Source organism: Danio aesculapii, chromosome 22 (assembly GCF_903798145.1).
Source record: "Danio aesculapii chromosome 22, fDanAes4.1, whole genome shotgun sequence".
NCBI lineage: Eukaryota > Metazoa > Chordata > Actinopteri > Cypriniformes > Danionidae > Danio > Danio aesculapii.
The window spans coordinates 15,098,827-15,125,633 of NC_079456.1; the positions used below are offsets into that span (position 1 = coordinate 15,098,827).

At 38.5% G+C, this 26,807-nt stretch overlaps 1 protein-coding gene across 1 annotated transcript in view; it reads right to left on the bottom strand.

The window, feature by feature from the left end:
• The window catches only part of lrp1ba (low density lipoprotein receptor-related protein 1Ba), a 407,482-nt gene that overhangs the window by 122,079 nt on the left and 258,596 nt on the right, over window positions 1-26,807 (bottom strand). The window contains 5 exon segments of the mRNA XM_056448564.1: window positions 5,126-5,313; window positions 14,231-14,371; window positions 16,425-16,547; window positions 17,256-17,384; window positions 20,195-20,314. Coding sequence (XP_056304539.1) covers window positions 5,126-5,313; window positions 14,231-14,371; window positions 16,425-16,547; window positions 17,256-17,384; window positions 20,195-20,314 — 701 coding nt within the window.

Genomic DNA, 26,807 nt, shown 5'->3' on the forward strand with positions numbered 1-26,807 from the left:
AATAACTGTATGGCAACAAACTCTAAAACAGGCAAGAAAAACAAAGTTCAAGTGAGTTTGGAGCTGCTGTGTCCTTGACTGCCTCTTTTTAAAGTCAGTGTGGCTGTCAAAGGACCGGGCCGGTTTTCAGAGCCGTCTGCCAAACAACTCTGTTCGATCTGCCACTCACTCTGTATGTGTGTGTGTGTCATTCTCCCAAGAAAAACACACACTCTGTCAGTGTTTCTGCCTTAAATGTCATTCCCCCGCTGTTCCCTACCTCGGCTGACTTCTGACGCGCTAAAAGGCTAGCATATTTGTTAATACCGCACATTCAACAGTTGAAAGTCGTAAAACAAATGAAAACGTTATCATAACATTTCCCACACATTTATTGCTAAGAAAACAAACCTCTGCGGAATGTGAAACAACATAATATCACATCAAACGCTTTGCTTGTGCAGAACTTTCCAATATTTTCTCAGCCGCTAAAGCATGCTAATGATGTTTAGCAAAGGTTTGTTGGAAAAGCAAAAACATTATTATATATATATTTTTATTTGTACTGTGTTCCTACCAACTCAACCAACTTTCTTAAATGCTAATTAGCTAGCATATGCATTCTAGAACAAGTGTGTTTCATACATGATATGTTCTGCGGACTTGAGCTTTAGCGCAGATTAATAGCAAAACAACAGGTACGTATGGACAGTTTATGTCGAGCGTTTGTTGCATGTCTAAATTTAAAATGACAAATTTTAAGGGTCTAAAAACGCAAAATGTATATGATTTGCTATTAAATTAAATGTAATCGTCATTCACTACTGGCTTTCTAAAGTGTTAAATTGTAGCATATTTGCTTATACAGTCTAAGATTTTAATTGTTATTAAAATAAACAATCAAAAAAAAAAATAAATAAATAAAACATAACTTAACATTTTCGATTTGTCGCTAAGACTAAAGAGTAGGGATGCCATAAATGTTTAGCTGACAAATTGCCCGTTTCCACTGAGTGGTACGGTATGGTTCGGTTTGGTTTGGTATGCTTTTATAGCCGTTTCCACTGTCAAAAAGCGTACCGAACTGAACCGTACCGTACCACTTTTTCGGCACCCTTTCGAAAGGGTACCAAACACGAGAAAGGGTACCAAAAGGCGGATCCACACGCGCAGCTGAACGCTATTGGTTTACAGAGAGGCGTCATTCGCTTACGCAACAAGCCAGAATGAAAACAAAAAACCCGCCATGTTTGAAAAACACAGCGAGAGATTATAGCGGAATTATAAATACATATAATAACGAGCCATGGTCGATCTGGGGTCAAACAAACCTTGTCGTCATCTTGATGGACAGCCACAAAGACAAGAAGAAAAGCAGATTTACCCTGTGCCCCGTAGTTTTTTACGAGCCAGTCTGAGGCGCGAGCGGTTTCGCCTTTTTCCTTGCGCTCGCGCGCGTCTAACATTATATCTGTAATAACAAACTTCTAGAGCTGATGATAATAACCTGCGCTTGATTATTGACGTGCTTTTGAAACCCGATCCTGTCAGACACTGACAAACGCGTGAGTGAAGCACGAAGAAACAAAGGAGAAGCCGGAAAAAAGGAGCACATTATTTTTTCAACAAACGCGAACAAAATGCCATGTATAACTAACTTATTATCTTCACATTTTGGACTAATATGAACCGGGAATGACAGAATTACTCTCCAACAGAGGCTACATGTGCTGCTGAAGATTACAGACACAGATAAGAGGTTTTCACTGACTGTAGGCTATAATTTCTGTTGTTTTGAACCTAAATACGGGCAAAATTTCTGCTATATGTAGTTCTTCTGTTTTTGGTAACATATCGGAGACTGTAAGGGGCTGTATGTGTTTATATATGTTCATTTATTTACTTATTTAATGTAATTACAGACGTTACAGTAGGCTGTTTCACACTGTCTTTGATTTGCAGTTATAATCAACTCATGTTCATTGAAAAGTTAGTAATAAACATTTCTACACAAGTATTTGTGTATGAAGCATCTGTTTTGTGAGAAGTGCTTCTCATATGACATGTAAGTGACCCATACAACTTTACTGTAGACATTTCCTCGAGCTAGAATGACGTCGACTGAAACTTTCTGTCATACACCACGCCCACCAAAAGGGTACCCTTGTTAGTGGAAACGCAAGCCTGATAAAGGTGACCCGTACCAAACCGAACCGTACCGTACCAGTCAGTGGAAACGACCCAAAAAAGTATTGAAAATTAAAGTATAAATGGCATTTTTGGTTTTCTGTAACCAAAACATTTTCAACTGATTTTCTTTATCTAATTTATCTTTATCTTCGACTGATTTATCTTTGGAATGTTAAAATGCATTTTATGACCTAAAAAAATAATAAATCACATTTACGGTTGTTTATACAGTCGAAGATTAAAAAAAACAAACATTAACAACAACAAAAAAATGCAATTGCGACTATAACATTTATTCGCAGATTTACTGCTAAAACTAAAAAGTAGGAATGGACTGAATTTTCAACCGATGAAAATGATCATATGAATTGCATTTTTGCTTTTCTGTTATCATAACATTTTTGATAGATTTTCCGCCAAGTGCTATCTACCTCTGTGTAATGTAAAAATACCTTTTATGACATCAAACAATATTGCATTTACAGTTGCTTATACAGTCGAGATAAAAAAAGAAAGCAAACTAACAAAAATCAGTTCAATCATAACAATTTACACAGATTTGGTGATAAAAAAGTAGGCATTTTCGGCCATTTTTGGTTTTCTGTTATTATAACATGTTCAATTTTTAGCCAAGTACCGGATACCTCTGTGAAATGTAAAAATGTATTTCATGACATAAAACAATATCACATTCACAGTTGCTTATACAGTTGAAGATCAAGAAAAAGCAAACAACTGAAAATATAAATTCGATCATAACATTTTCCACAGATTTGGTGATAAAACTAAATGTAGGCATTCACAGAGTTTTCGGTCAATGTAAACTATCGTATAAATGAGATTTTCAGTTTTCTGTTACTATATACTAAGTACTATATACCTCTGTGAAATGTAAAAATGATGTTGACATCAAACAAGACTGTATTTACAGCCGTACTTAAAAAAAAAAGGCAAACAAACAAAAATGTAAATGTGATCATAACAATTTCCACAGATTTGGCGATAAAACTAAAAAATAGTGATGAACCAAATTTTTGGCAGATAAAAATGATTGTATGAACGGAATTTAAAAATGCAAGTTATGATATTAAAGAAGATCGTATTTACAGCTGTTACAGTCAAAGATAAAAAAAAAAAAAAGATTACAAAAGACAAACAAACTAAAAATTTAATTCGATCATAAATTTTGTACAGATTTGACACTAAAACTATAAAGGTAGAGATTGACTGAATTTTTTCACGAGGAAAAATGACTGTATAAATGACATTTACGGTTTTCAGCCATCATAACATTTTCGACTGATTTTTCACCAAGTATTATATATCTCTGTGGAAAGTAAAAATGCATGTTATGACATTAAACAAGATCATATTTACCACTGTTTATACTGTCAAAGATAAAAAAAAATATGTAAAAAATGCAAACAAACAAAAACGTAAAGCTGATCATAACATTTTCGACAGATTTGTCAATAAAACTAAAAAATAGGAAAATAATTGTTGGCAGATGAAAATTATTGTATTAATGACATTTTTGGTCTTCAGTTATAACATATTCAACAGATTTTTCACCAAGTTTTATATACCTCTGAAGGTAATGATCAAGATTTTTTTTGCTTTTTTTAAAAAGCAAACAAACAAACAAACAAACAAACAAACAAACAAACAAAAACATAAATTCATTCATAACAATGTTCACAGATTTGGTGATAAAACTAAAAAGTAGGAATAGACCAAATTTTCATCCAATGAAAAATATCGTATAAATGACATTTTCTGTTTCAGTTATCATAACATTTTCGACTGATTTTTCACCAAGTATTATATACCTCTGTGGAACGTAAAATGGCATGTTATGACATCAAACAAGATAGTATTTACAGCTGTTTATACTGTCAAAAATTAAGGTTAAACAACAAACAAACAAAACAGAACATTCAATCACAACATCTTCCACAGATTTGGCACTAAAACTAAAAAGTAAGGATTGACTGATTTTTTGGATTTTTGTTTTTCCACTATCATAACATTCTTGACTGATTTTTTTTTTTTTACCAAGTATAGTATACAGATACAGAATCTCTGTGGAATGTAAAAAAAGTAAATGTAAATTCAATCATAACATTTTCCACAGATTCGTCGCTACAACAAAAAATAGTAGGAATAAACGTAATTTTCGGCAGACGAAAAATAATGTATGACATTTTCAGTTTTCAACTTTCATAACATTTTTTATTTTTCCACATAGTACTATATACATCTGTGGAATGCAAAAAAGTAAATGTAAATTCGATCATAACATTTTCCACAGATTTGTTGCTAAAACTGAACAGACAGAATTTTTAGCAAACAAAATGATCATTTAAAGATTATCATAAAATTTTCAGCAGTTTTTTTTACCAAGTACTTTATACCTGTGTATAATGTGAAAAAAAAAAACGATTTTATGACATTAAACAAGATGTTAGCACAGACTTTTCCAAAAGACTCACATGCTAATGAGGCCTAGCAATGATTTGTATATACTGTCGCAGTCAATTCCCCCTGAAATTAGTTCCCACAAGTGACTTTTTAGCATTTTTCCATTGTTTGTAACAGACTTGTTTATTAATTCAATGGTTCGAGTTTGTAAAATAACTGGGAATGTGATCATGACATTTCCCACAGATCTGCGGCTAAAACCTCTGCGGAATGTAAAATGCACTTTATTACGCAGAACAATTTGTTTGCATAGACTTTTCCAATATTGTCGTAGCCGCTAAAGCCTGCTAATGAGGTTAGCCTGAAGATTTGTTGGAAAAACAAAAACATTTCTTCACATCCATGGGTCAGAGTTTTCATATCTTCCCTTCATACATGGAACTCTTCAGCCATGGATGGAACCAGACACTTAATTTAAGCAAAGAAAAACCTTGTAGAGCATGACAAATGTGCTCTCTAACACACACACACACACCTTGTATCCCACGGGTAGGTCTTGACAGTCCTGGGTGCAGCCGCTGACTTTCCGGTTTAAACACTCATTAACATGGCAGTTCCTCTCATCCGATCGGTCCCCACAGTCGTCGTGCTGGTTACACACGCTCCCCAGCGGAACGCAGCGGCCGTTTGCACACATGAAAACCGAACCATTGCACAAACTTTCTAAAACATGGAGCAGCGAGAAGAAAACAGGAGACACAAATGGACAAAACCATTAGATGGCACAGTGGTTGCTAGGGTGTTTTATATATAATTCTTTTATATTTTGCATTGTTTCATTGGGTTTTGTGGGGGGGTTGGTTACTAGGGTGTTCTGAACTTTTTAGGAATGCTTCATTGGATTGGGGGTTTCTATATAGATGCTAGGGTGTTCTGAGTGTTGTTTGTCACATTTAATTTGAGTGTGAGAGGATATAAGATTTTTGTGTGGTTGCTAGGGTGTTGTTAGGGAGGATTGCTCTTGCTATGGTGTTCTGAGTGTTTTTGATTTTTTTGGCAGATTTAATTTACATTTGGGCACGTTGTGTGGTTGCTAGGGTGTGCTGAGTGTTTTTGGCATGTTGCTATGTAGTTGCTATAGTGCTTTGAGTGTATTGTCATCGTGCAATGTAGTTGTTATGGTGCTATGAGTGTTGTCTTTGTCACATCTAATTTGTTGTGTGGTTGCTAGGGTGTCCTGGATGTTTGTTGCAATGGTGCTATGAGTGATTTGTCTTTGCCACATCTCATTTGTTGTGTGGTTGCTAGGGTGTCCTGAGTGTTCGTTGCTATGGAGCTATGGATTTTTCCTCTTTGCCACATCTCATTTGTTGTGTGGTTCTAGGCTGTCCTGAGTGTTTTTGCCATGTTGCTATGTTGTTGTTATGGTGCTATGAGTGTTTTGTCTTTGCCACATCTCATTTGATGTGTGGTTGCAAGGGTGTCTTGAGTGTTTGTTGCTATGGAGCTATGAGTGTTTTTTCTTTGCCACATCTTATTTGTTGTGTGGTTGCTAGGGTGTCCTGAGTGTTTTGACACGTTGCTATGCAGTTGCAATGGTGCTATGAGTGTACCATCATGTTGCAATGTAGTGCTGAGTGTTGTCTTGTTGTGTGGTTGCTAGGGTGCCCTGACTGTTTGATGTTATGCAGCCATGTGTGTTTTGTCTTTGCCACATCTCATTTGTTGTGTAGTTGCTAGGGTGTCCTGAGTGTTTTTGGCATGTTGCTATATAATTGCTATGGTGCTATGTGTGTATTGTCATGTTGCAATGTAGTAGTTATGGTGCTATGAGTGTTTTATCTTTGCCACATCTTATTTGTTGTGTGGTTGCTAGGGTTTCCTGTTTGTTGCTATGGAGCTATGAGTGTTTTCTCTTTGCCACATCTCATTTGTTGTGTGGTTGCTAGGGTGTCCTGAGAGTTTTTCAACATTTTGCTATGTAGTTGCTATGGTGCTATGTTTGTATTGTCATGTTGCATTGTAGTTGTTATTGTGCTATTGTTATGAAGCGGACAGGAGACAGAGGTAAGGAAACGTTAGGGTGTTTATTAAATGACAACAAGGAGCACATGAAGGATAGCCAGGAGGATCAGGAATGATGTTGGGGTCTTTTCCTCCGTGGCTGGGTAACAGGAATACACGAGGATGGACAGCACACACCAGATACAGCTGACAGAGGATGACACAGACTTGGAAGGACTGGAAGACAGGACGATTCGGGAGGACCAGGAAGACTAGGAGGAATACAAAGAGAACAGGTAAGTAAATCGTTTGTTTTAGCTGAGGATGACTACGCTGAGTGGTCGCTCAGTTGTCCGCTTTCGTCGAGACGAGCCCGGACAATGAGCGACTGGAGTGCTGTGCTTTTATCTGGTGCTCGTGAATGTGATGCAGCTGTGTGCTCATTAGAAGTCAGGTGATGGTGATCTTCGTGAGTGGGGATCGTGAGAGCCTGACCAATCCGTGACAGTACCCCCCTCCCCAGGGCCCGCTCCTGAGGGCCGACACCTCCGACGCCGTGGTGGTCTCCCTCTGCCTCTAGGCGCTGGGAACTCAGGGTGGCTCTCATGAAACTCCACCATGAGACTAGGATCGAGAATATCAGCTCTGGGAACCCATGTCCTTTCTTCGGGGCCGTACCCTTCCCAGTCCACCAGGTACTCCAACTGGCCACCACGACGTCGGGAACGCAAGATCTCCTTCACTGCGTAGACGGTTCCTTCTTCTAGGAGCAGTGGAGGAGGGGGTTCCTCTTCGTGGTCAGGCTCTGTGGAGGGAAGAACAGGATCGTGATAGGGTTTCAGGAGTGATACGTGGAATGTAGGGTGAATACGGTAGTGAGAGGGTAATTGTAGTTTGTAGGTGACGGGGTTAACCTGTTCCACGATGGTGAAGGGACCAACAAATCGGGGACTTAACTTGCGAGAGGGCAGTCGCATGCGTATGTCCCGGGTGGATAGCCACACCTTTTGTCCGGGTGTGTATCTGGGTTCTTCAGACCTTCTTCTATCGGCGGTTACCTTGCTTCGACGGACTGCCCTCTGCAGATGTTGATGAGCCTCGTCCCAGACTCTCTCGCTCTCCCGGAACCAGTGATCCACTGCGGGGACATCAGATGGTTCGCCATCCCAGGGAAAGAGCGGTGGTTGGAAGCCCAGGACGCACTGGAATGGCGTGAGTCCGGTGGAGGGTTGCCGCAGTGAATTTTGGGCATATTCTGCCCAGCCCAAATACTGGCTCCAGGAGCTCTGGTGACCACTGCAGAAGGTCCTCAGGAACCGTCCCACCTCCTGAATCTTCCTCTCTGTCTGCCCGTTGGTTTGGGGATGATATCCAGAAGAGAGGCTGACGGCCACACCTAGGAGCTTGAAGAAGGCTTTCCATAGACGTGAGATGAACTGTGGACCTCTGTCCGACACAATATCTTCTGGAATACCAAATGACCTGAAGACTTGATTAAAGATATTGTCGGCTGTTTCAAAGGCTGTGGGAAGACCTTTCAGAGGGATTAGTTTGACAAACTTTGAGAATCTATCTACGATGACTAGAATACAGGTATTACCTTCTGACGAAGGGAGGTCAGTGATAAAGTCCACTCCTAGGTGTGACCAGGGACGGTTCGGAATCGGCAAGGGATGGAGCTTTCCAGCGGGTAGATGACGTGGGCTCTTGGATTGGGCACAGTCCTTACAGCCCTGAACATATTGCCTCACATCCCTTGCCATGTTTGGCCACCAGAATCGTTGGGATACTAGCGAGAGAGTATTGTTGATCCCTGGATGTCCAGTGCCTAGCGAGGTATGTAAGGAGTGGATCAGATCTACCCGGTGTTCAGGTGGTATGAACTGCCGATGAGGAGGGCATCCCGGCGGAGCAGGGGCTTCCGGAGTGGCAACGACTGGAGGAGCGTTCCAGGTGATCGGACAAATGGAGATGTGTTCGGGAAGAATCTTCGTTGGGAGTTCTTCATGATCGTGATGCTCGTGTAAACGAGAGAGAGCGTCTGCTCTTAGATTCTTGGGTCCTGGACGATAGGAAATGGAGAAATCAAAACGTGAGAAGAAAAGTGACCATCTGGCTTGACGTGGACATAGTCTCTTGGCCTCTTTGATATATTGGAGGTTTTTGTGATCTGTGATCACCTGGAACGGATGTTTGGCTCCCTCCAACCAGTGACGCCACTCCTCCAAGGCTAGCTTGATTGCTAGAAGCTCCCTGTCTCCTATGCTGTAATTCTGCTCCGCCGGGCTCAACTTCCGAGAGAAATAGGCACAGGGATGCAGTCGGGGCGGTGTATTATGATGTTGGGATAATACTGCCCCGACGCCGGTGGTGGATGCGTCCACTTCCACCACGAAAGGAAGATTTGGGTCAGGATGAGTCAGGAGTGGGGCCCTTGTGAACTCCTTCTTAAGAAGGCGGAAGGCTGCGGCTGCTTCTTTGGTCCACTCCAGTCCTTTGGGTTTACCCTTGAGGAGATTAGTGAGAGGTGATGTAATCCTGCTGTAGTCCTTGATAAACCGTCTATAAAAGTTAGCAAACCCAAGAAACCTCTGGAGCTCCTTAATGGAAGTGGGTTCTGACCAGGATAGAACAGCCTCAATTTTCTTCCCATCCATACGTATACCGGTTTGGTCAATGATGTATCCCAAGAAATGAATCGACTTCTGGTGGAATGAGCATTTCTCCGCTTTGAGGTAGAGGTGATGTTCTCTCAATGTGTGTAGGACCTCCGCAACGTGTTGGCGATGTTCGGCCTCACTCCGGGAGTAAATGAGGATGTCATCTATGTACACTATTACAAAGTGGTGAAGAAACTCCCGGAGGACTTCATGAATGAAGTTTTGGAATACGGAGGGGGCGTTGACCAGACCGTAAGGCATGACCTCATATTCATAGTGGCCAGTAGGGGTCACGAATGCTGTCTTCCATTGGTCCCCCTCACGTATTCTTATCAGATTATACGCGCTGCGGAGGTCCAATTTAGTGAAGACTTTAGCTTCTCGGAGCTGTTCCAAAGCGGCTGGTACCAGAGGAAGGGGATATCGGTATTTTACTGTACCGTTATTTAGGACCCTGTAGTCGATGCATGGACGCAGCCCTCCGTCCTTCTTGGCCACAAAGAAGAAGCTTGAGGCGGCTGGTGATTTTGAGTGACGTATGTACCCCTGACTCAGAGCCTCCCTTATGTAATCTTCCATTGCCTGATTCTCTGGAAGCGAGAGCGGGTAGATCCTACCTCTTGGCAACTGGGCATCTGGAACTAGGTCGATCGCGCAGTCCCATGGCCGATGCGGCGGTAGCTGGGAAGCTCTCTTGGGGCAGAAGACATCATGAAAGGAGCTGTACTCCTTAGGAATGTGGATAGACTGCTTCTCAGGAGGACTCTCGACCGATGTTGTAAACAAAGAAATGGGGTTCCGACCTTGAAGAGGGAGATTTGGAAAACAGGTAGGTGTACATCCAGATCCCCATTTCTTTATCTCTCCTGTGCCCCAAGAGATGATGGGATCGTGCTTCACCAGCCACGGGCGCCCTAGAATGATGTCCATATTTGCACCCTCCAGAACCAGAAATTGAATCCTCTCTTGATGTAACAACCCCCACTTGAAGAAGGATGTCTTCGCATTGTCGATGGATACGGGTCGAAGATCGAGTGCACTGGGTTATCGGTTGTATCTGGTATATATGCGAGGACGCCTCAGTACGTAGGTGGAGTTGACGACAGAGGGATTGGGAGATGAAGTTCCCTGCTGACCCGGAGTCGATGAGGGCTGTGACAAGGAGAGAAATAGAGGCAGTAGTTATTTTGTACGGTGGTAGTAAGTGGTTTACATTGTTCAATATTCGTACTGAATACACTCACTGAAGTCCGAATGGGACGAAGGGGACACTCCATACGGGTGTGTCCACTGACACCGCAGTATAGACACAGACCCCGGGTCAGCCTCCTCTGTCGTTCCGCTGATGTCAGTCTTCCAGACTCTATTATCATGGGTTCTGGTTCTGGAGAGGCTGTTGACTCAGGCGATTGGAGGAGTGCAGACGAGGGGGTGATGGTGTCCTGTTGATAGGAACGGAGACGATCGGAACATCGGAGAGAATGTTGGATGAATCTCTCCAGACCCATAGTATCATCTAATGTGGCCAGCTGGATTCGGAGAGTGGGTTCCAAGCCGAGCCGGTACGTGGTCAACAACGATCTCTCATTCCATCCACTTGCAGCTGCTAGAGTGCGAAACCGGAGAGCATATTCCTGTGTAGATAGAGTACCTTGCTTTAGATGATACAGCTGCTCTCCAGCGGCTACTTCCCCATCAGAACGTCCAAACACCTCTTTGAAATACTCCGTGAAGGTAGTGATGGAATTCATGACCGGCCCGGCTTGGTTCCAGATCGTCTCAGCCCATTTAAGTGCAGGTCCAGAGAGTAGTGATACGATGTAGGCGATCTTTGACTTATCTGTGGGATATAGAGAAGGTTGCATTTCGAATATGAGGGAACATTGTAACAGAAAACCATTGCACTCCCCCGCTCCGCCTGAGTAGGGCGCTGGTCGGGCCATGGGACTGGAAGGAAGGGCCGAAGAAGAAACTGTGGAGGCGGAAGTGCTCGGTGCTGGTGGTGCGTTGGAAAGTGGAGCTGGTGGCTGTAGAATCCGCTTCAACTGGTCCACCAGCTCTTGAAAGTGATCGGGGGTGCTCATGTTGTCGTCGTTATAGGTCCGGGCTTCTGTTATGAAGCGGACAGGAGACAGAGGTAAGGAAACGTTAGGGTGTTTATTAAATGACAACAAGGAGCACATGAAGGATAGCCAGGAGGATCAGGAATGATGTTGGGGTCTTTTCCTCCGTGGCTGGGTAACAGGAATACACGAGGATGGACAGCACACACCAGATACAGCTGACAGAGGATGACACAGACTTGGAAGGACTGGAAGACAGGACGATTCGGGAGGACCAGGAAGACTAGGAGGAATACAAAGAGAACAGGTAAGTAAATCGTTTGTTTTAGCTGAGGATGACTACGCTGAGTGGTCGCTCAGTTGTCCGCTTTCGTCGAGACGAGCCCGGACAATGAGCGACTGGAGTGCTGTGCTTTTATCTGGTGCTCGTGAATGTGATGCAGCTGTGTGCTCATTAGAAGTCAGGTGATGGTGATCTTCGTGAGTGGGGATCGTGAGAGCCTGACCAATCCGTGACAGCTATGAGTGTTTTGTCTTTGCCACATTGCATTTTTTGTGTGGTTGCTAGGGTGTTCTGAGTGTTTTTTTTGGCATTTTGTTATGTAGTTGCTATGGTGCTATGAGTGTTTTGTCTTCGCCACATCTCATTTGGGTTTGGGAAGAGAGGATAATTCATTTTTGTGCAGTAGATAGGGTGTTTTTGGTGCATTTGATTTACGTTTGGGGCAAGAATTTAACACATTGTTGTGTAGTTGCTAGGGTGATCTGAGTATTGTTGGCATGTTACTATGTAGTTACTATGATTTTTTGAGTGTGTTTTGCTTTGCTACATTTCATTTGGGTTTAGGGTTTAACAAATTGTTGTGTGGTTTTCTATGGTGTTTTTTTGGCATGTTGCTATATACATTTGCTATGGTATCTGAGTGTTGTCATGTTGCTATGTAGTTACTGTAGTTTTCTGATTGTTCTTTTACTGCATTTCATTTGGGTTTGGGGCAGTGTTTTAACAGGTTGTATGGTTTCTAGGGAGTTCTTAGTGTTTTGACATGTTATTATGCAGTTGCTATGGTGTTCTGAGTGTTGTTTTTCAGCACATTTCATTTAGTTTGGGGCAGGGGTTTAACACGTTGTGTGGCTGCTAGGGTGTCTTGAGTGTTTTTGGTATATTGCTACAGTGTGTAGTTGCTATAGTGTTCTAGGTGTTTCTTTCTTTGCCACATTTTATTTGGTTTTGGGGCTGAGATTTAACATTTGCTTGTGTGGTTACTAGGGTGTCCTGAGTGGTTTTTGCTATGCCACATTGAATTACAGTTTGGGGTTTAACACATTGTTGTGCAGTTTCTAGGGTGCTCTTAAGGTTTTCGATATGTTGCTATGCAGTTGCTTTTGTGTTCTGATTGTTGTTTCTTTTGACACATTTAATTTAAAGTTGGGGTAGTGGTTCAACACATTGCTGTGTGGTTGCTAGGGTGTCCTGAGTGTTTCTGGCATGTTTCTCTTTAGTTGCTATAGTGTTCTGGGTGTTTTGTCTTTGCCATGTTTTGTCTTTGCCGTTTGGGGCTGGGGTTTAACACGTTGTTGTGTTGTGTAGTCTCTGCAACTCTCACATGGTCGCCCACTGAAGCTAAGCAGGGCTGCGCCCGGTCAGTACCTGGATGGGAGACCACATGTGAAAGCTAGACTGCTGCCGGAGGTGGTATTAGTGAGGCCAGCAGGGAGCACTCAACCTGCGCTCTGTGTGGGTCCTAATGTCCCAGTATAGTGACGGGGACTCTATACTGCTCAGTGAGCGCCGTCTTTCTGATGAGACGTTAAACCGAGGTCATTAAAAATCCCAGGATGTTCTTCAAAAAAAGAGTAGGGGTTTAACCCCGGCATCCTGACCAAATCTGCCCACTGGCCTCTGACCATCATGGCCTCCTAACCCACCCCATATCATAATTGGCTTAATCACTCTGTCTCCTCTCTACCAATCAGCTAGTGTGTGGTGTGCGGTCTGGCGAAAAATGGCTGCCGCCGCGTCATCCAGGTGGATGCTGCACAGTGGTGGTGGATAAGGAGAGGATTACCCCCTATGTGCAAAGCGCTTTAAGTGCCCAGAAAAGCGCTATATAAATGTAAGGAATTATTATTATTATTATTATTAATATTATTATTATTATTATTATTAGGGTGGTTCAAGTGTTTTTGGCATGCTGCTATGTGTTTTGAATGTTTTTTCACCACATTTCATTTGTTTTTGGGCTGGTGGTTCAACAGTTTGTGCAGTTATTAGGGTGCTCTGGGTGTTTTTGGCATGTTGCCACATGATTGCTATGGTGTTCTAAGTGCTTTTTTTGGTACATTTGATTTGGGGCAAGGTTTTAACATGTTGTTGTGCATTTGCTAGGGTGTTCTGAGAATTTGTTTTTGGCATGTTTGGGGAGTAACATGATGCTATGCAGTTCCTAAGGTAGTGTGGCTATTATTTATGAGTAGTAGATTGTTATGCTGTTTCTAGAATGTTCTAAATCATACTGCTATCCGTATTCTGGGGTGTTCTTTTTGTTTGCTAAATGGCTGCTTCCGAAGTCAAGTCTTATTAGTGTTGTAAAGTTACACTGTAAACATGCTGTAAACATCTGATTTTAATTTCCCCATAGAAATATAACCATAAAACTGTTTCTCAATGAGCTTGGCTGGGAACAGTAATGGCATCTGTTAACATTATTGGCATATGCTTGCCCCCGAAGCCAAAAACTGAAGAAGGGAGACACAGCGGACTCATCAGCCCATCTCTGCCCACTTCAGGAGCTACTGGCAGGGGTACAAGATGCAGACGGGGAGGACCAGGTGTTCTGACAAATCCCATATGGGACAAAGCCCTGGGACCTGTCAGTCAAACAGGGGCGGAGACATGTGACAGGGACTCGCCTGCAGCGGAGCACTTTGGGTTGAGTGGCAGCTCATCTGATTGGTCCAGACAGTCAGGGAAACCATCACATTCCCATTGGGCTCTCAGCAAACACCGCCCATCTGCACAGCGAAACTCCTCCTCTTTGCATAAACGGTACTCTGGAGAGGGAAGAGAGGATGAAAGAGGTCGAAACAGAATTAGAGAGTAAACGAATGAGGCAATGCTGATGCTATATTAGTCAATAGCCCCATCGCGAGATATGCCAAAATTGCATGAAAAATAAGTCAATTTGAGAAACAAAATAATGACATTTTGCGATGTAAAGTCAAAATTGTACAGTTTCAAATTGTGGTGATGTGTGACGAATTCACAAAAGACACTTGCAAAGTCACAATTACGAAATATGAAATTTGCACTTAACACACACCAGCCAACACTCACGTTTTTCCCGGGAGTCTCCCATATTTCACATTTATTTACCGCCCATAGATATTTACACTAGATATTGCATAGGAACCCTGAGCATGCATCAATAGTGCCGCCACATTTGTAAAGTGCCCCCTGGACAAATGTCATTCAACCGCACTAGTCAAGACTAAAGCCAACGTAAAGATGCTGGACTTAAGCACTGTGTACGAGTGTAGTAACCAGCTAACAAACAAAACAGAGAATAAAGGCAAAACATTTCATAGGTAGGATTTCGTTTTTTACGTTTTGTATGTTACGAACTTTTATGCTAAACAAGTCACGTTATTTATGATAATACAGTCACTTACTGCAATATAAATAATAAAATCAGCAAACAATGTAAATGAATCATGAAAACAAGATGCTGTAGGTTGTGTTTCAGGACACAGAAATTTAACAGGGAGGGAGGATAATACATTTCCATGCACACAAACACACGCTCTTTGTCGGCAATTAAAAAAAAATACTTGCATACTGACCACAGGGAAAACTCCCGATTATAAATATATGTATATCCGTGTATATATTTTTGGCTCTGGATGGCCAGTCCTCCACCTTGGTCCCACTTTCATTTCAAAGGAGCGTTACCCTGTACTAAAATGGTGGCTCTATTGACGCATTCCTTCCAATAGACACCAATAGCGTAGGCGGCATCTAATGTAAAGTTCTATGTCTCCTGCCACCCTCCCGTTTTGTTATTTCTCCTGGAAAACTCCCGTAATTTCACCCTGCCCTTGGTCCTCAGCTTTTTGATAGTCTGTAACACCCCCGGGTCATCATCTTTGGTACAGTATCCGATCGCAGGGGCTGCCCAAATCCCAGTTCATGGTACAGTTACTAACAATGTAATTAGTTGAAATGTAATTAAAATACAATCAGTTAAACAGATTTAAGCATTCATTTAGTTGTTCAAATGTAAAACAAGATGAAAGGTTGTGTAACCAGTAGCGCCGTCAGGATCAGCAAGCAAGCACAGAAACTTAATTACATTCAAGGTCAAATAGTCATATTTTAAAGACATGGCGAAAATAGAATTTAATGCAGTCTAAGACCCACTTTATATTGCCTATCTATTAGGCAGTGAAGATCGCAGGTTTTTAAAGAAATCAGACCTTAAATGTGGCCTTAAATGTTTTATAATGGAAAGAGAGTTCACTGGAAGCGCTGAGACTGGCTGGCTGAAACTAAAAGTCTATGTGCATATACCCCGTTTAAAGCCTATAATGGGGCATATAAAATCACAATTGTTAGAAAAAAGGCAAGGTTACAGAAAAAAAGGTACATTTTGAGTGAAATCACAAATAAAACATAGAAATTCAGAATTTGTAGAAAAAAGCACCACAACTCCAAAAGACTGGTGGGAGGACTTTTAGCCTAGCTTAGCATAAATCATTGAATTGGATTAGACCATTAGCATCTCTCTCAAAAAAAGAATCACAAAAGAGTTTTGATCATTTCCCTACGTGTTACATTTTCAGCTCCTATAACTTCAAAATTATTCCGCATTAAATGTCTGCGCAAAATAAAAGTCTGCAGATTCTGTCTGGCCCTTCTCATAGAGAGTAATAATTTAAAAGCTGAATGCAGCTAGTATGAGCTTGCGTGTTTATTCTTAGATCTGTGTTTGTGGACGCTCTCCAACCAATGAAACGTCCAATTAAAGCTGTGCCAACATAATTACTAGCCATTAATTTGGGACGCGAAGGGGCTGGTCATTTTGCAGAGAAACTAATGAGCACTGACCGCATTCCAGAGACTCGTCTGAAGCGTCTCCGCAGTCGTCATCATGATCGCAGACGAACCGGCGAGGGATGCAGTTCTGGTTTCGGCACTGGAACGTGCTGTCAGTACACGTGTTGTTAGGAGCTTAAAAAAGACAGTTAAGGAAGGAAAAGGAAGAAATGTGTAGTTGGTTATGTGTGTCAGGATTAAAATAGTAGTGTATAATACAGACGACATACTTTGACAAAGGTATTTTGGTCTGATAGCAGATGAAAAAAAAAGAGACTTTGGGTAAAATTGGCACATTAAAGTGATAGTTCACCCAAAAACCATCCTTTACTTATTTTAAGCACAGAGGAAGATATTCTGTGTTGGAATAAATCAGCCATTGTATTTCCTACCATGGATGTCAATGGCTATAACGTATTAATAAAGTCATATGGAATGGCAAAGAAAGCATTCTTGCAGGACTCCCATCAAGATTCTTTGGATTCATCTTTAATGCCTCCTCCTTCTTACCCCAGACATGCTCAATAATGTTCAAGTATGGTGACTGGGCTGGCCAATCCTAGAGCACCTTGATCTTCTTTGCTTTCAGGAACTATGATATGGAGGCTGAAGTATGAGAAGGAGCGCTATCCTGCTAAAGAATTTGCCCTCTCCTGTGGTTTGTAATGTAATGTGCAGCACACATGTCTTGATAACTCAGGCTGTTGATGTTACCATCCACTCTGCAAATCTCTTGCATGCCCCACACTGAATGTAATCCCAAACCATGATATTTACTGCAATAAAGCAGCAATAAAAGGAAGTTGCTGGTTTTATGTGAGGAAACATGATGGTTAAACATACCACATCCAGCGAGAGCTAGTTCATCACTGCCGTCAGGACAGTCTCTCTCTCCGTCACACAACCAGTTTCTCGACACACATGCGTACGATCCCGGGCAACTGAACAAACCTGGAGAACACGATGCAGAACCTGGAGAGATCAAGACCAATCTCAGTCTCATGTGTTTGAAAATGTCCTGTAGGTCTTTAAACAAGTTTTTAAAACAAATGAGAAACTGGACAGCATGATGGTAATTAAATGATTAGAAATGTTTAACTTAAAGTAGACATTTTTTCACACACATATATAAAGTGGTGTGAAAAAAAGTGTTTTTCCCTTTACTAATTTCTCACTTTTTGCATGCTTGTCACACTTTCATGTTTTAGATCATCATACAAATGTAAATATTAGCCAAGATAACGCAAGTAAACATATCATGAAGTTTTTTTTTATAATGAAGGTTTCTATTATTAATGGAAAACAAAACCCAAAACTACATAGCCATGTGTGAAAACGTGTTTGGGCCATGTTAAAACATAACTCTAGTTTGCCACACCAGAGTTCAATTTCTCTAGCCACAACCAGTCCTGATTACTACAACACCTGTTCACAATAAAAAAATCCCTTAAATAGGTCCTGCTTGACAAAGTGAAGTAGACCTAAAGATCCTCAAAAGCTAGACATCATGCCAGAATACAAAGAAAGTTCACAGACAAATAAGAAATAAAAAAAACTTGATCAACCAGTCTGGAAAAGGTCATAAAGCCATTTCTAAAGCTTTAGGACTGCAGCGAACCAGCATCAGAGCCATTATCTACAGTTGTCAATTAATTTATTTGTTATAATATTTTTATTTATTTCATTATTTGTTTATTGTATAATGGATGGTTTGTTTCTGAATTTATGTATTTATATTTAATTAAGTTTTACCTGTTGTGCCGTGATGGAAGTGGTTGTAAGGTGACCAGAAATTAATATCCTAGAAGGTATATGAGGGGAGTGGAAGACCATTGTGATGTAGACTTCGTCGGGGTAACGTTGGCGTGAGAGGGATTACTTGCTTGGCTAGTTGTCGAATAGAGAACTGAAGAGAGCTTATAACGTCTATGATCCTGCGAGGATAGCAATTTCCTCCTTGAGGATCAACAGACTATTTACGGCGTTAGCCGCTAATGCAGAGATCTGCAAGTCGCATCAGTAGACAATTGAGTATCACCAACGACCCTGGACATCCCAGATAGCGCCCTGAGGAACCAGGATATCTCAGTGGCTCTGGCAGCGCTGGATGCGACACCTTCTGCTGCCACTATAGCTCCGGTTCTAGGGCATTCCCTGGCTCCGGTAAGAGCGAACTGTTGTTTACTTGCTCTTTGGGCGAAGGGGCAACTTTTATGCCACTATGAACGCAAGCACCGACACAGGCCTGCAACGGGATTTATTCATTTCTCGATTCATTTTATATGGACTATTTTTGAGTTTTCTAAATGAGTAACTGTTGATTGTGCTGTTTATTTGAGTTTGAAAAAAGAAAAAAAGAAAAGACAAACCTTTATTTCTTTTGTTTGTATATCTTTGTTTGTTGAATTGTAATTAAGAAAATTTGGAAAGGTAATTTTGTACCTGATTGCTTGTGTTTATATTAATTGGTATCAGGTTATGGGTTTCTTTTTGGGGTTAAAATACAAATTAGAGCAATCTAATTTATAAGAACCCAGGACCCTTCCCTTGCCATATGAAAAGGGTGCTACACACAAGTGGCAAAAACATGGAACAGTGGACAACCTTCTCAGGAGTTGTGGCAACTCATTCAAGAAGTCACAAAGGACCCCACAACAACATCCAAAAAAAAACTGCAGGCCTTACTTACCTAAGTTAAGGTGAGTGTTCATGACTCATGACTTGAAAGATGTGTGTCCTATTATGTGTGGCATAAATGTAACACCACATTTAGAAAAAGAACATACAAAGAGTAAAATGTGGTGTGGTAGTGTGATGGTCTGGGGCTCTTTTGCTGCTTTAGAATTTGGAAGAATTGCTTTGATATATAGAACCATAAATTCTGCTGAGTACCAAAATATCCTGAAGTTGCATGTCCGGTCATCTGTTATTGACCTCAAGCTGAAGCCAACGTAGGTCCTGCCACAGGACAGTGCACACCAGCAAGTCCACTTCTGAATGGCTAAAGAAAAACAAAATGAAGACTTTGGAGTGGCCTAGTCGGAGTCCTGATCTAAATCCAGTTGAGATGCTGTTGCCTTAAAAGGAGGTTCACAATTTAAATCAACCAAAATTCAGTTTGTTACAGACTTATAGCAAGTTATTGAAGACACTTGATTGCAGTTGTTGTGTTGTTGTTATTAGGTTTATGGGCAAACACTTTTTTTCCACACAGAGCTATGTAGTTTGGGATTTTGTTTTCCCTTAATAATAAAAACCTTGATTTAAAAACGACATGATGTGTTTGTTTTTGTTATCTCGACTAATATTTAAATGCATTTGATGATCTGAAACATTACAATTCGAAAACCATGCAAAAAAAAAAATCAGTAAGCGGGAAATCAGTAAAAACACTTTCACACCACTATATATATATATATATATATATATATATATATATATATATATATATATATATATATATATATATATATCATTTTCTATAATATTTTGTGTCTTTTGTATTTTTTTACTCTATTCACCTGCAGTGTCTTGCTTTAAGTTTTGTCCTGAGAACGCATTTAACAAACTGCTTGTGTTTGACCTTTGTGAAACCTGAGCGTTTTATTTATTTATTTACTATTTTCTTTCAGAGTCCATTTGTTAAGAGTTCTGCATGGCCATAAATTCGCAACTATGATGAAACCGCAGGCCAATTTTTCATCTCGCTTCTCTCGTGTTGATTTATATCCTTCCTCTCAGAGATAGTCGTTCATTGTGTGGCCCAAATGCAGAAGTTTTACCGCAGATTTCCTGGCTTTCGTCCAGTCCGTCGCCGCAGTCGTCTTCACCGTCACACAGCCATTGTTTGGAGATGCACTTGTTCTTGGAGCAGGCGAACTGATTCCAGAGACATGACGAATCTGCAGGGAAACGGATGAACTTTGAAAATGAGCCCAAAAGAAAGCAAACTGATAGGAACTGAAAGGAACAGTACATGTGTCTGGAGCTGTAACGTACGAAAAAAAACAAAAACGTTGTTGTCTTGAACCACTTTGACTTATATTGTTCTTATATTGTATATGATAACTTGTATGACTTTCATTTTCTTCCTCGACCACAACGTAAAATTAATACAATTTATTTCATTTTATCTTCATGCATTTAGTCACTTTCTATTTGGGAAAGCATATATAAATAAACATAAATAAATAATTTTATTATTATTAATAATAATAATAATTATAATTATAATACTGTTGTTGTTGTTGTTGTTGTTGTTGTTGTTGTTATTATTAATATTATTATTATTATTATTCTTTGAATTTGTTGACATTATGTTTTTTATTATTTTTTTTTTCTGGAAAAAGTTTAGAACATTTAAAAAATATGTGAACTTTACCAGTAAAAAGCCTAGATAGCCATTATAATTTGTAAAGTAAACATTTTATATTTTATTCTATAATCATTTAGGTTGTTTTGAACCACTTTGCTTTCAGTTTTTATATTAAATAATATGACATGACAACTTGTATGGCTTTCTTGTTTTCCTTGGAACACAAATTTAATTTAATTTGGATAATATAATATAATATAATATAATATAATATAATATAATATAATATAATATAATATAATATAATATAATATAATATAATATAATATAATATAATATAATATAATATAATATAATATAATATCTTAACTTCTAGCTGATCATTTGGTATCAGAAGTGGCTCATATGAAAGGCAAAGGCCTCTAGATTACGCTTCTTTTACCAAAATAAAATATGATCATGCCTTGATTTTTAATTATTTATCTAGGACAGTAAGGTCTGATTTTGCTTAGACAAAAATCTTATCACTTCACAGAAATAATGTACAGTATAGAATATAAAGTCAAGCCGCTCCCATGAGCTTGGAGGCTCAATAACTCAATGACTCAAATATCTTATTAACGTCATCTAGAATGGCAAAGAAAGTGTTTTTGCAAATCTTCCAGAGTTCATCAAGACTATTTGGATTCATCTTCTATGCCCCCTCCTACATCTTACCCCAGACATGCTCAAAAATGTTCATGTCTGGTGACTGGGCTGTCCAATCCTGGAGCACTTTGACCTTCTTTGCTTTCAGGAACTTTGATGTGGAGGCTGAAGTATGAGAAGGAGCGCTATCCTGCTGTAGAATTTGCCCTCTCCTGTGGTTTGTAATGTAATGGGCAGCACAAATGCAGTATCTTGATACCTCAGGCTGTTGATGTTGCCATCCAGTCTGCAGATCTCTCGCACGCCGTCATACTGAAAGTAACCCCAAACCATGAATTTTCCTTCACCAAACTTGACTGATTTGTAGAGAATCTTGGGTCCATGTGGGTTCCAGTAGGTCTTTCTGAAGTATTTGTGATAATTGAGATGCAGTTCTACTCATATGAAAAATCTACCTTCTGCCACTTTTCCAAATGATCAACTAGAAGTCAAGTTATTATGTGTTGCTCTTAAAACGACAAGACTTTTGTCAGGTAGTGTACAAGCAAGTAAACATTAAAATAAATACTGTAAATAAATAACTTAGAATTATATGTTTTTAGTAATACAATGCATTTACTGTATCGTTTCAAATCACTTTGACTTTAGTTCAGCTGGTTTGAAATAATAATAAAAGATTTATATTTTACAAAACTTAACAGACATTATACATTCCTTTCATTTATTAAAACCTATAAATATGTCCACTGTCATTAACATACCCTACATTTCATAAACAATTGGAAATTGAAAAATTGGAAATTGTATTAATTAGTTCAATACTTCCATACAAAACAAAAGATGACATTTTATATATATCCACAAGACTATTTTCCAAACAGAAAGATACCATTATAATGTAAAACACATAAAATATTTGACATTGTAATTCAAAAAAAAAAAAAAAAAAAAAAGCCATACAAACTCAGAACAACACAAGGGCGAATAAATAATGACAGAATTTCCATTTTGGCGCGAAAAAAAAAAAAAAAAAAAAATCAGCATTTAGCCTCCACAACAAGCCAAATAAAAGAGAAAAACCTCCATGAATACATTTCACTTGTTCCCAGTTGGCCTGTGAACGGGAAATGGAGCCCGGTAAGTGATAAAGGTGGCCTCTAAAAGCCCTTTTTCGCCCTTGTCTGGATTAGAGATTCAACTTTTGGAAGGCGATCCTGCTAGCTAGCACTTTTAAAGTAATTGTCCACTTGCATACGCACACCAGCCACCAAAGGGCCACAGAATATGCCTCTATCAGCATTCTGAAAGTTTGTTTGCTTGCGTTCGCCATCGATTTTGTTGAACGGGTTGGAGAAAGCAAGGTCAGGAAGAGAACGGGTTGAAAAAAAAGAGTTTGGGATGAGTAAGATTTTTAGTGGTTTTTAAAAAAGTGTGTTGTGGTAACCACGGCAGCATTTATTTGATAAAAAACACAGTAAAAATTATGAAATAGTATTGTAAATTAAAATAGTTATTTTATCATTGAATTTAAGAAATGAGTTAAAAAATGTAAATTATTTTAGGGATATAAAGCTGAATTTTCAGCTTCGTACCAGCTTAGTCTGCATTATATTCAGTGCTGAAGATATTTCATTATATTTCAGCGCTGAAAACTGCCAGGTGATTTATAATATTGCATAATACAAGGCTATTAAAAAGTAACATTCAAATATGTTTACCTTTATTCATTACATCATACATTCAATTGTTCAATAGTGAAGATCATTTGAAAAAAATTAAAATGAACAAAATAAATGCATACAACAATTCTTCTTCTTCTTCTTCTTTTTATTATTATTATTATTATTATTATTATTATTATTATTATTATTATTATTAATTATTGACTATGCTGATTTTTTATTCAATTTATTTATTTTTGGACATGAAAATGTTTAGAAGAATAAAATAAAATAAAATAAAATAAAATAAAATAAAATAAAATAATTATTATCATTATTATTATTATTATTATTATTATTACTACTACTACTACTATTATTATTATTTTTTATGACTTGATGTTGATCTTTTTATTCAATGTATTTGTTATTGGACAGGAAAAGTATATGTACACTACCAATGTAAAGCAAAGACAAATAGTAAAATAAATAAAAAAATATGATTCTGTCATGTGATTCAGAAAAATAAAATAATTTTTTTATTTAAAAAATAAAAAAATAACATAATAATAATAATAAAATAATCCTCATCAAAAGTATCAGTTTCCACAAAACTATAAAGCAGTAAAATTTATAATTGTAAATATGATAATTAGTTATTAATGTATACTAAATGTCATAATAGAACAGCAGATCTTCATAATAGAATGCTTTTTAAAGGATCATGACACTAAAACCTGGAGCATGGTGTGGAGAAATCTAACATTTAATCATAGAAATCAATTAAAATGGAAACTACATTAAATAAGAAACAAGTTATTATAAATGATTAAACTATTTCACAATATTTCAAACTTTATATTTGAGCCAATATAAACAGAATAAACTTCTTTTAAATCATTAAAAAAATCTTACAAATGTCAGACTACATCATAAATGAGGGTCTTTCTTTAAAAATAGCCATAGAGAAAGTTTCAAAAGAACAAGTTTGCAAAGCGAAAGGTGAAAAAGCACGAATGCACTGGTTGAGATCAAAGACACGGAAATAAATCCGTATTACTTCTGATTTTGGGTCAGTGACTATGAGGGCATGCAGCGGTCCAGAGCTGTGCTAATATACAGGGGGGGTTTATTTGGCGGATCAGAGGTCCTGTTCGAAACCCGACGCTTTGAAGCGAAAGCAAAAGAATTCCTGCTATGGGGTCCAAACTGAAGCAGAGATGTGATTTGGTCGCAGCAGGACAGCAGAACTTTCTAGAATTTTACAGGTCTGCTCTCTGTAGATGTGTATCAGAGAGACGGAGAAGAAATATCAGTGTGTGCAGGATTAATAACTATGCAGCGCATTACTGTAAGATGTGGAGGGAATAACACATCAGCGTCTGAAGCTACTGTATTCTTGAAGATCTTGCCATTTTTTACCTTGAGAACAGTCTAAAAACAACAACATCATCAAAAAAATCAGCTGCAAAAGAACGAAATTCATAAGGGGAAGAATAGAGAGAGAGAATTCTATATGTACGACTATATCTGTTATTGTTTTCACCTTGGAGAAAGTTAGATTTTATGTCATAATGTTACCAGAGGAGATCTAAGTGAAAAAAACTAGTTACGAAACTTGCATATATATCATATCACACACACACACACACGCACACAAGGACAAAGCACACATATATATTGATTCTGCTTGGCTGTCGTTTAATGCAGAGGTAGTTCCAGTCAGTTTTGATCACGGTTCGAAATGAATGCTGCGCTTCCGTCAATCATTAGCAGTAACCATAGTAACGGTGACGGTAATCTAGAGGACAGCGCTTCACTAAAGAGCTAATGGTGAACAACCTCCATCTCCAACTCAAATATACTGTAGTTAAAAAGAAATTGCGGAAAAGGTAGCTAACGCATGTTACTATGAGCCATTAGATATGCCCGGGTCATTTAAACACACACACATGATCTATATCTCGCACACTCTCTTTCCTTTATGTCTGTCTGGGACTGATTCAAAGCATCATAACTGATGAAAATTTGGTAAAATGTTGCACAGCTAAGTGCACTGCCATAGTTTTAACTAGTTTATACCTTGGCAAGATAACCATGGAATAAGTGATATAGTCAATGGTTTTATTGCCTCCATGTCGTGCTTTTAAAAATCCTTTAACACACTGTAAACTATTGATTATTCCTTAAAATGCAAAAAGGTCTGTAAATTAACATTATTTTTTATTTATTTTGTGATTTATTGGTGCTTTTGAAATTGCATTATGGGACCTTAATGTTTCCTTCAACAATATTTAACATTGAAATGACTTTTATTGATACTTTTAATAGTTTTAGGTAATATATTGTCTAGGCTGGTATTATAAATTGTTCTTAAATTATGTAACAAACCGCCAGTATGTCATCTAATTTTTTTGTGGACATTTTCATATTATGTAGACATGGAAGATATATATTTACATATTCCAAAAGAACGTCCTGGTTACGTTCTTAACCCACATTCCCTGAATAGGGAAAGACACATGTGTCTGATAACCAACACAATCTCACGGCAATTCGTAACTTTTTGATTTAGTGGCTAATTTGTACGAATTCGTGCGATCTAATTCGTACGATTTAGTACGATTTGCTCATCCACTAATGACGGTTGGGTTTAGGGGTGGGGTTAGGTGCCACGCCTCCTTTTTAAAATCATACAATTTCGTACAACTGAACTCATACAAATTCGTACGAATTAGCCACTAAACTGTCAAAACGTAAAATACTTACGTTTTCTCGTGAGATCAGGCAGCTGATAACAGACTATGGCAATACGTCAGACAATAGCACTGATAATGGCTCATCCGGATCAGCTGTGGAGCCAAGCTCCGCCAATTTAATTGGCATTTCATTGGCCCGTTTTCTTACTCTTCAGAGTGATAGGTTGTCTGACATACTCCCATAGTCTGTTATAATACACATGTTGGATTTCCCTTATGAAGGGGAACTTGTTATATTTATGAAAAATAAAGTTACGTTACAAAATATAAAGCAACATTGCAAAATGATGTTGGTATAATAAATAATAAATTCACATATATTTGCTAATTGCTAGAAATATAGTCATAATTGCAGAAAAAAGATTGCGTTGTGAAATGTAGATTCGTATTGCAAGATATAGAAGCAATACTGAAAAAAAAGTTACAAATTTGTAGATATAAAGTGGTAATTACAGGAAAAAAGCGATCCCATTTGGGGATACATAGACCTTTAGAAATAATGTCATGAGTACAAGGAATGAAGTCCCAATTGAAGACATAAAGTAGCACTGTGCAATATATTAACAACAAAAGTTCAAATGTGAGATTTAAAGCCACATTTTGGGAAATAAAAAAGACAAGAAAATGAAACAAGTCAGATTTATATTAAGTTAAGTTAAGTTAAGTTAAGTTAAGTTAAGTTAAGTTAAGTTAAGTTAAGTTAAGTTAAGTTAAGTTAAGTTATATTATATTATATTAGGTTATGTTATGTTATGTTATGTTATATTATATTATATTATATTATATTATATTATATTATATTATATTATATTATATACATTATATTATATTATATTATATTATATTATATTATATTATATACATTATATTATATTATATTAGGTTATGTTATGTTATATTATATTATATTATATTATATTATATTATATTATATTATATTATATTATATTATATTATATTATATTATATTAGGTTATGTTATGTTATATTATATTATATTATATTATATTAT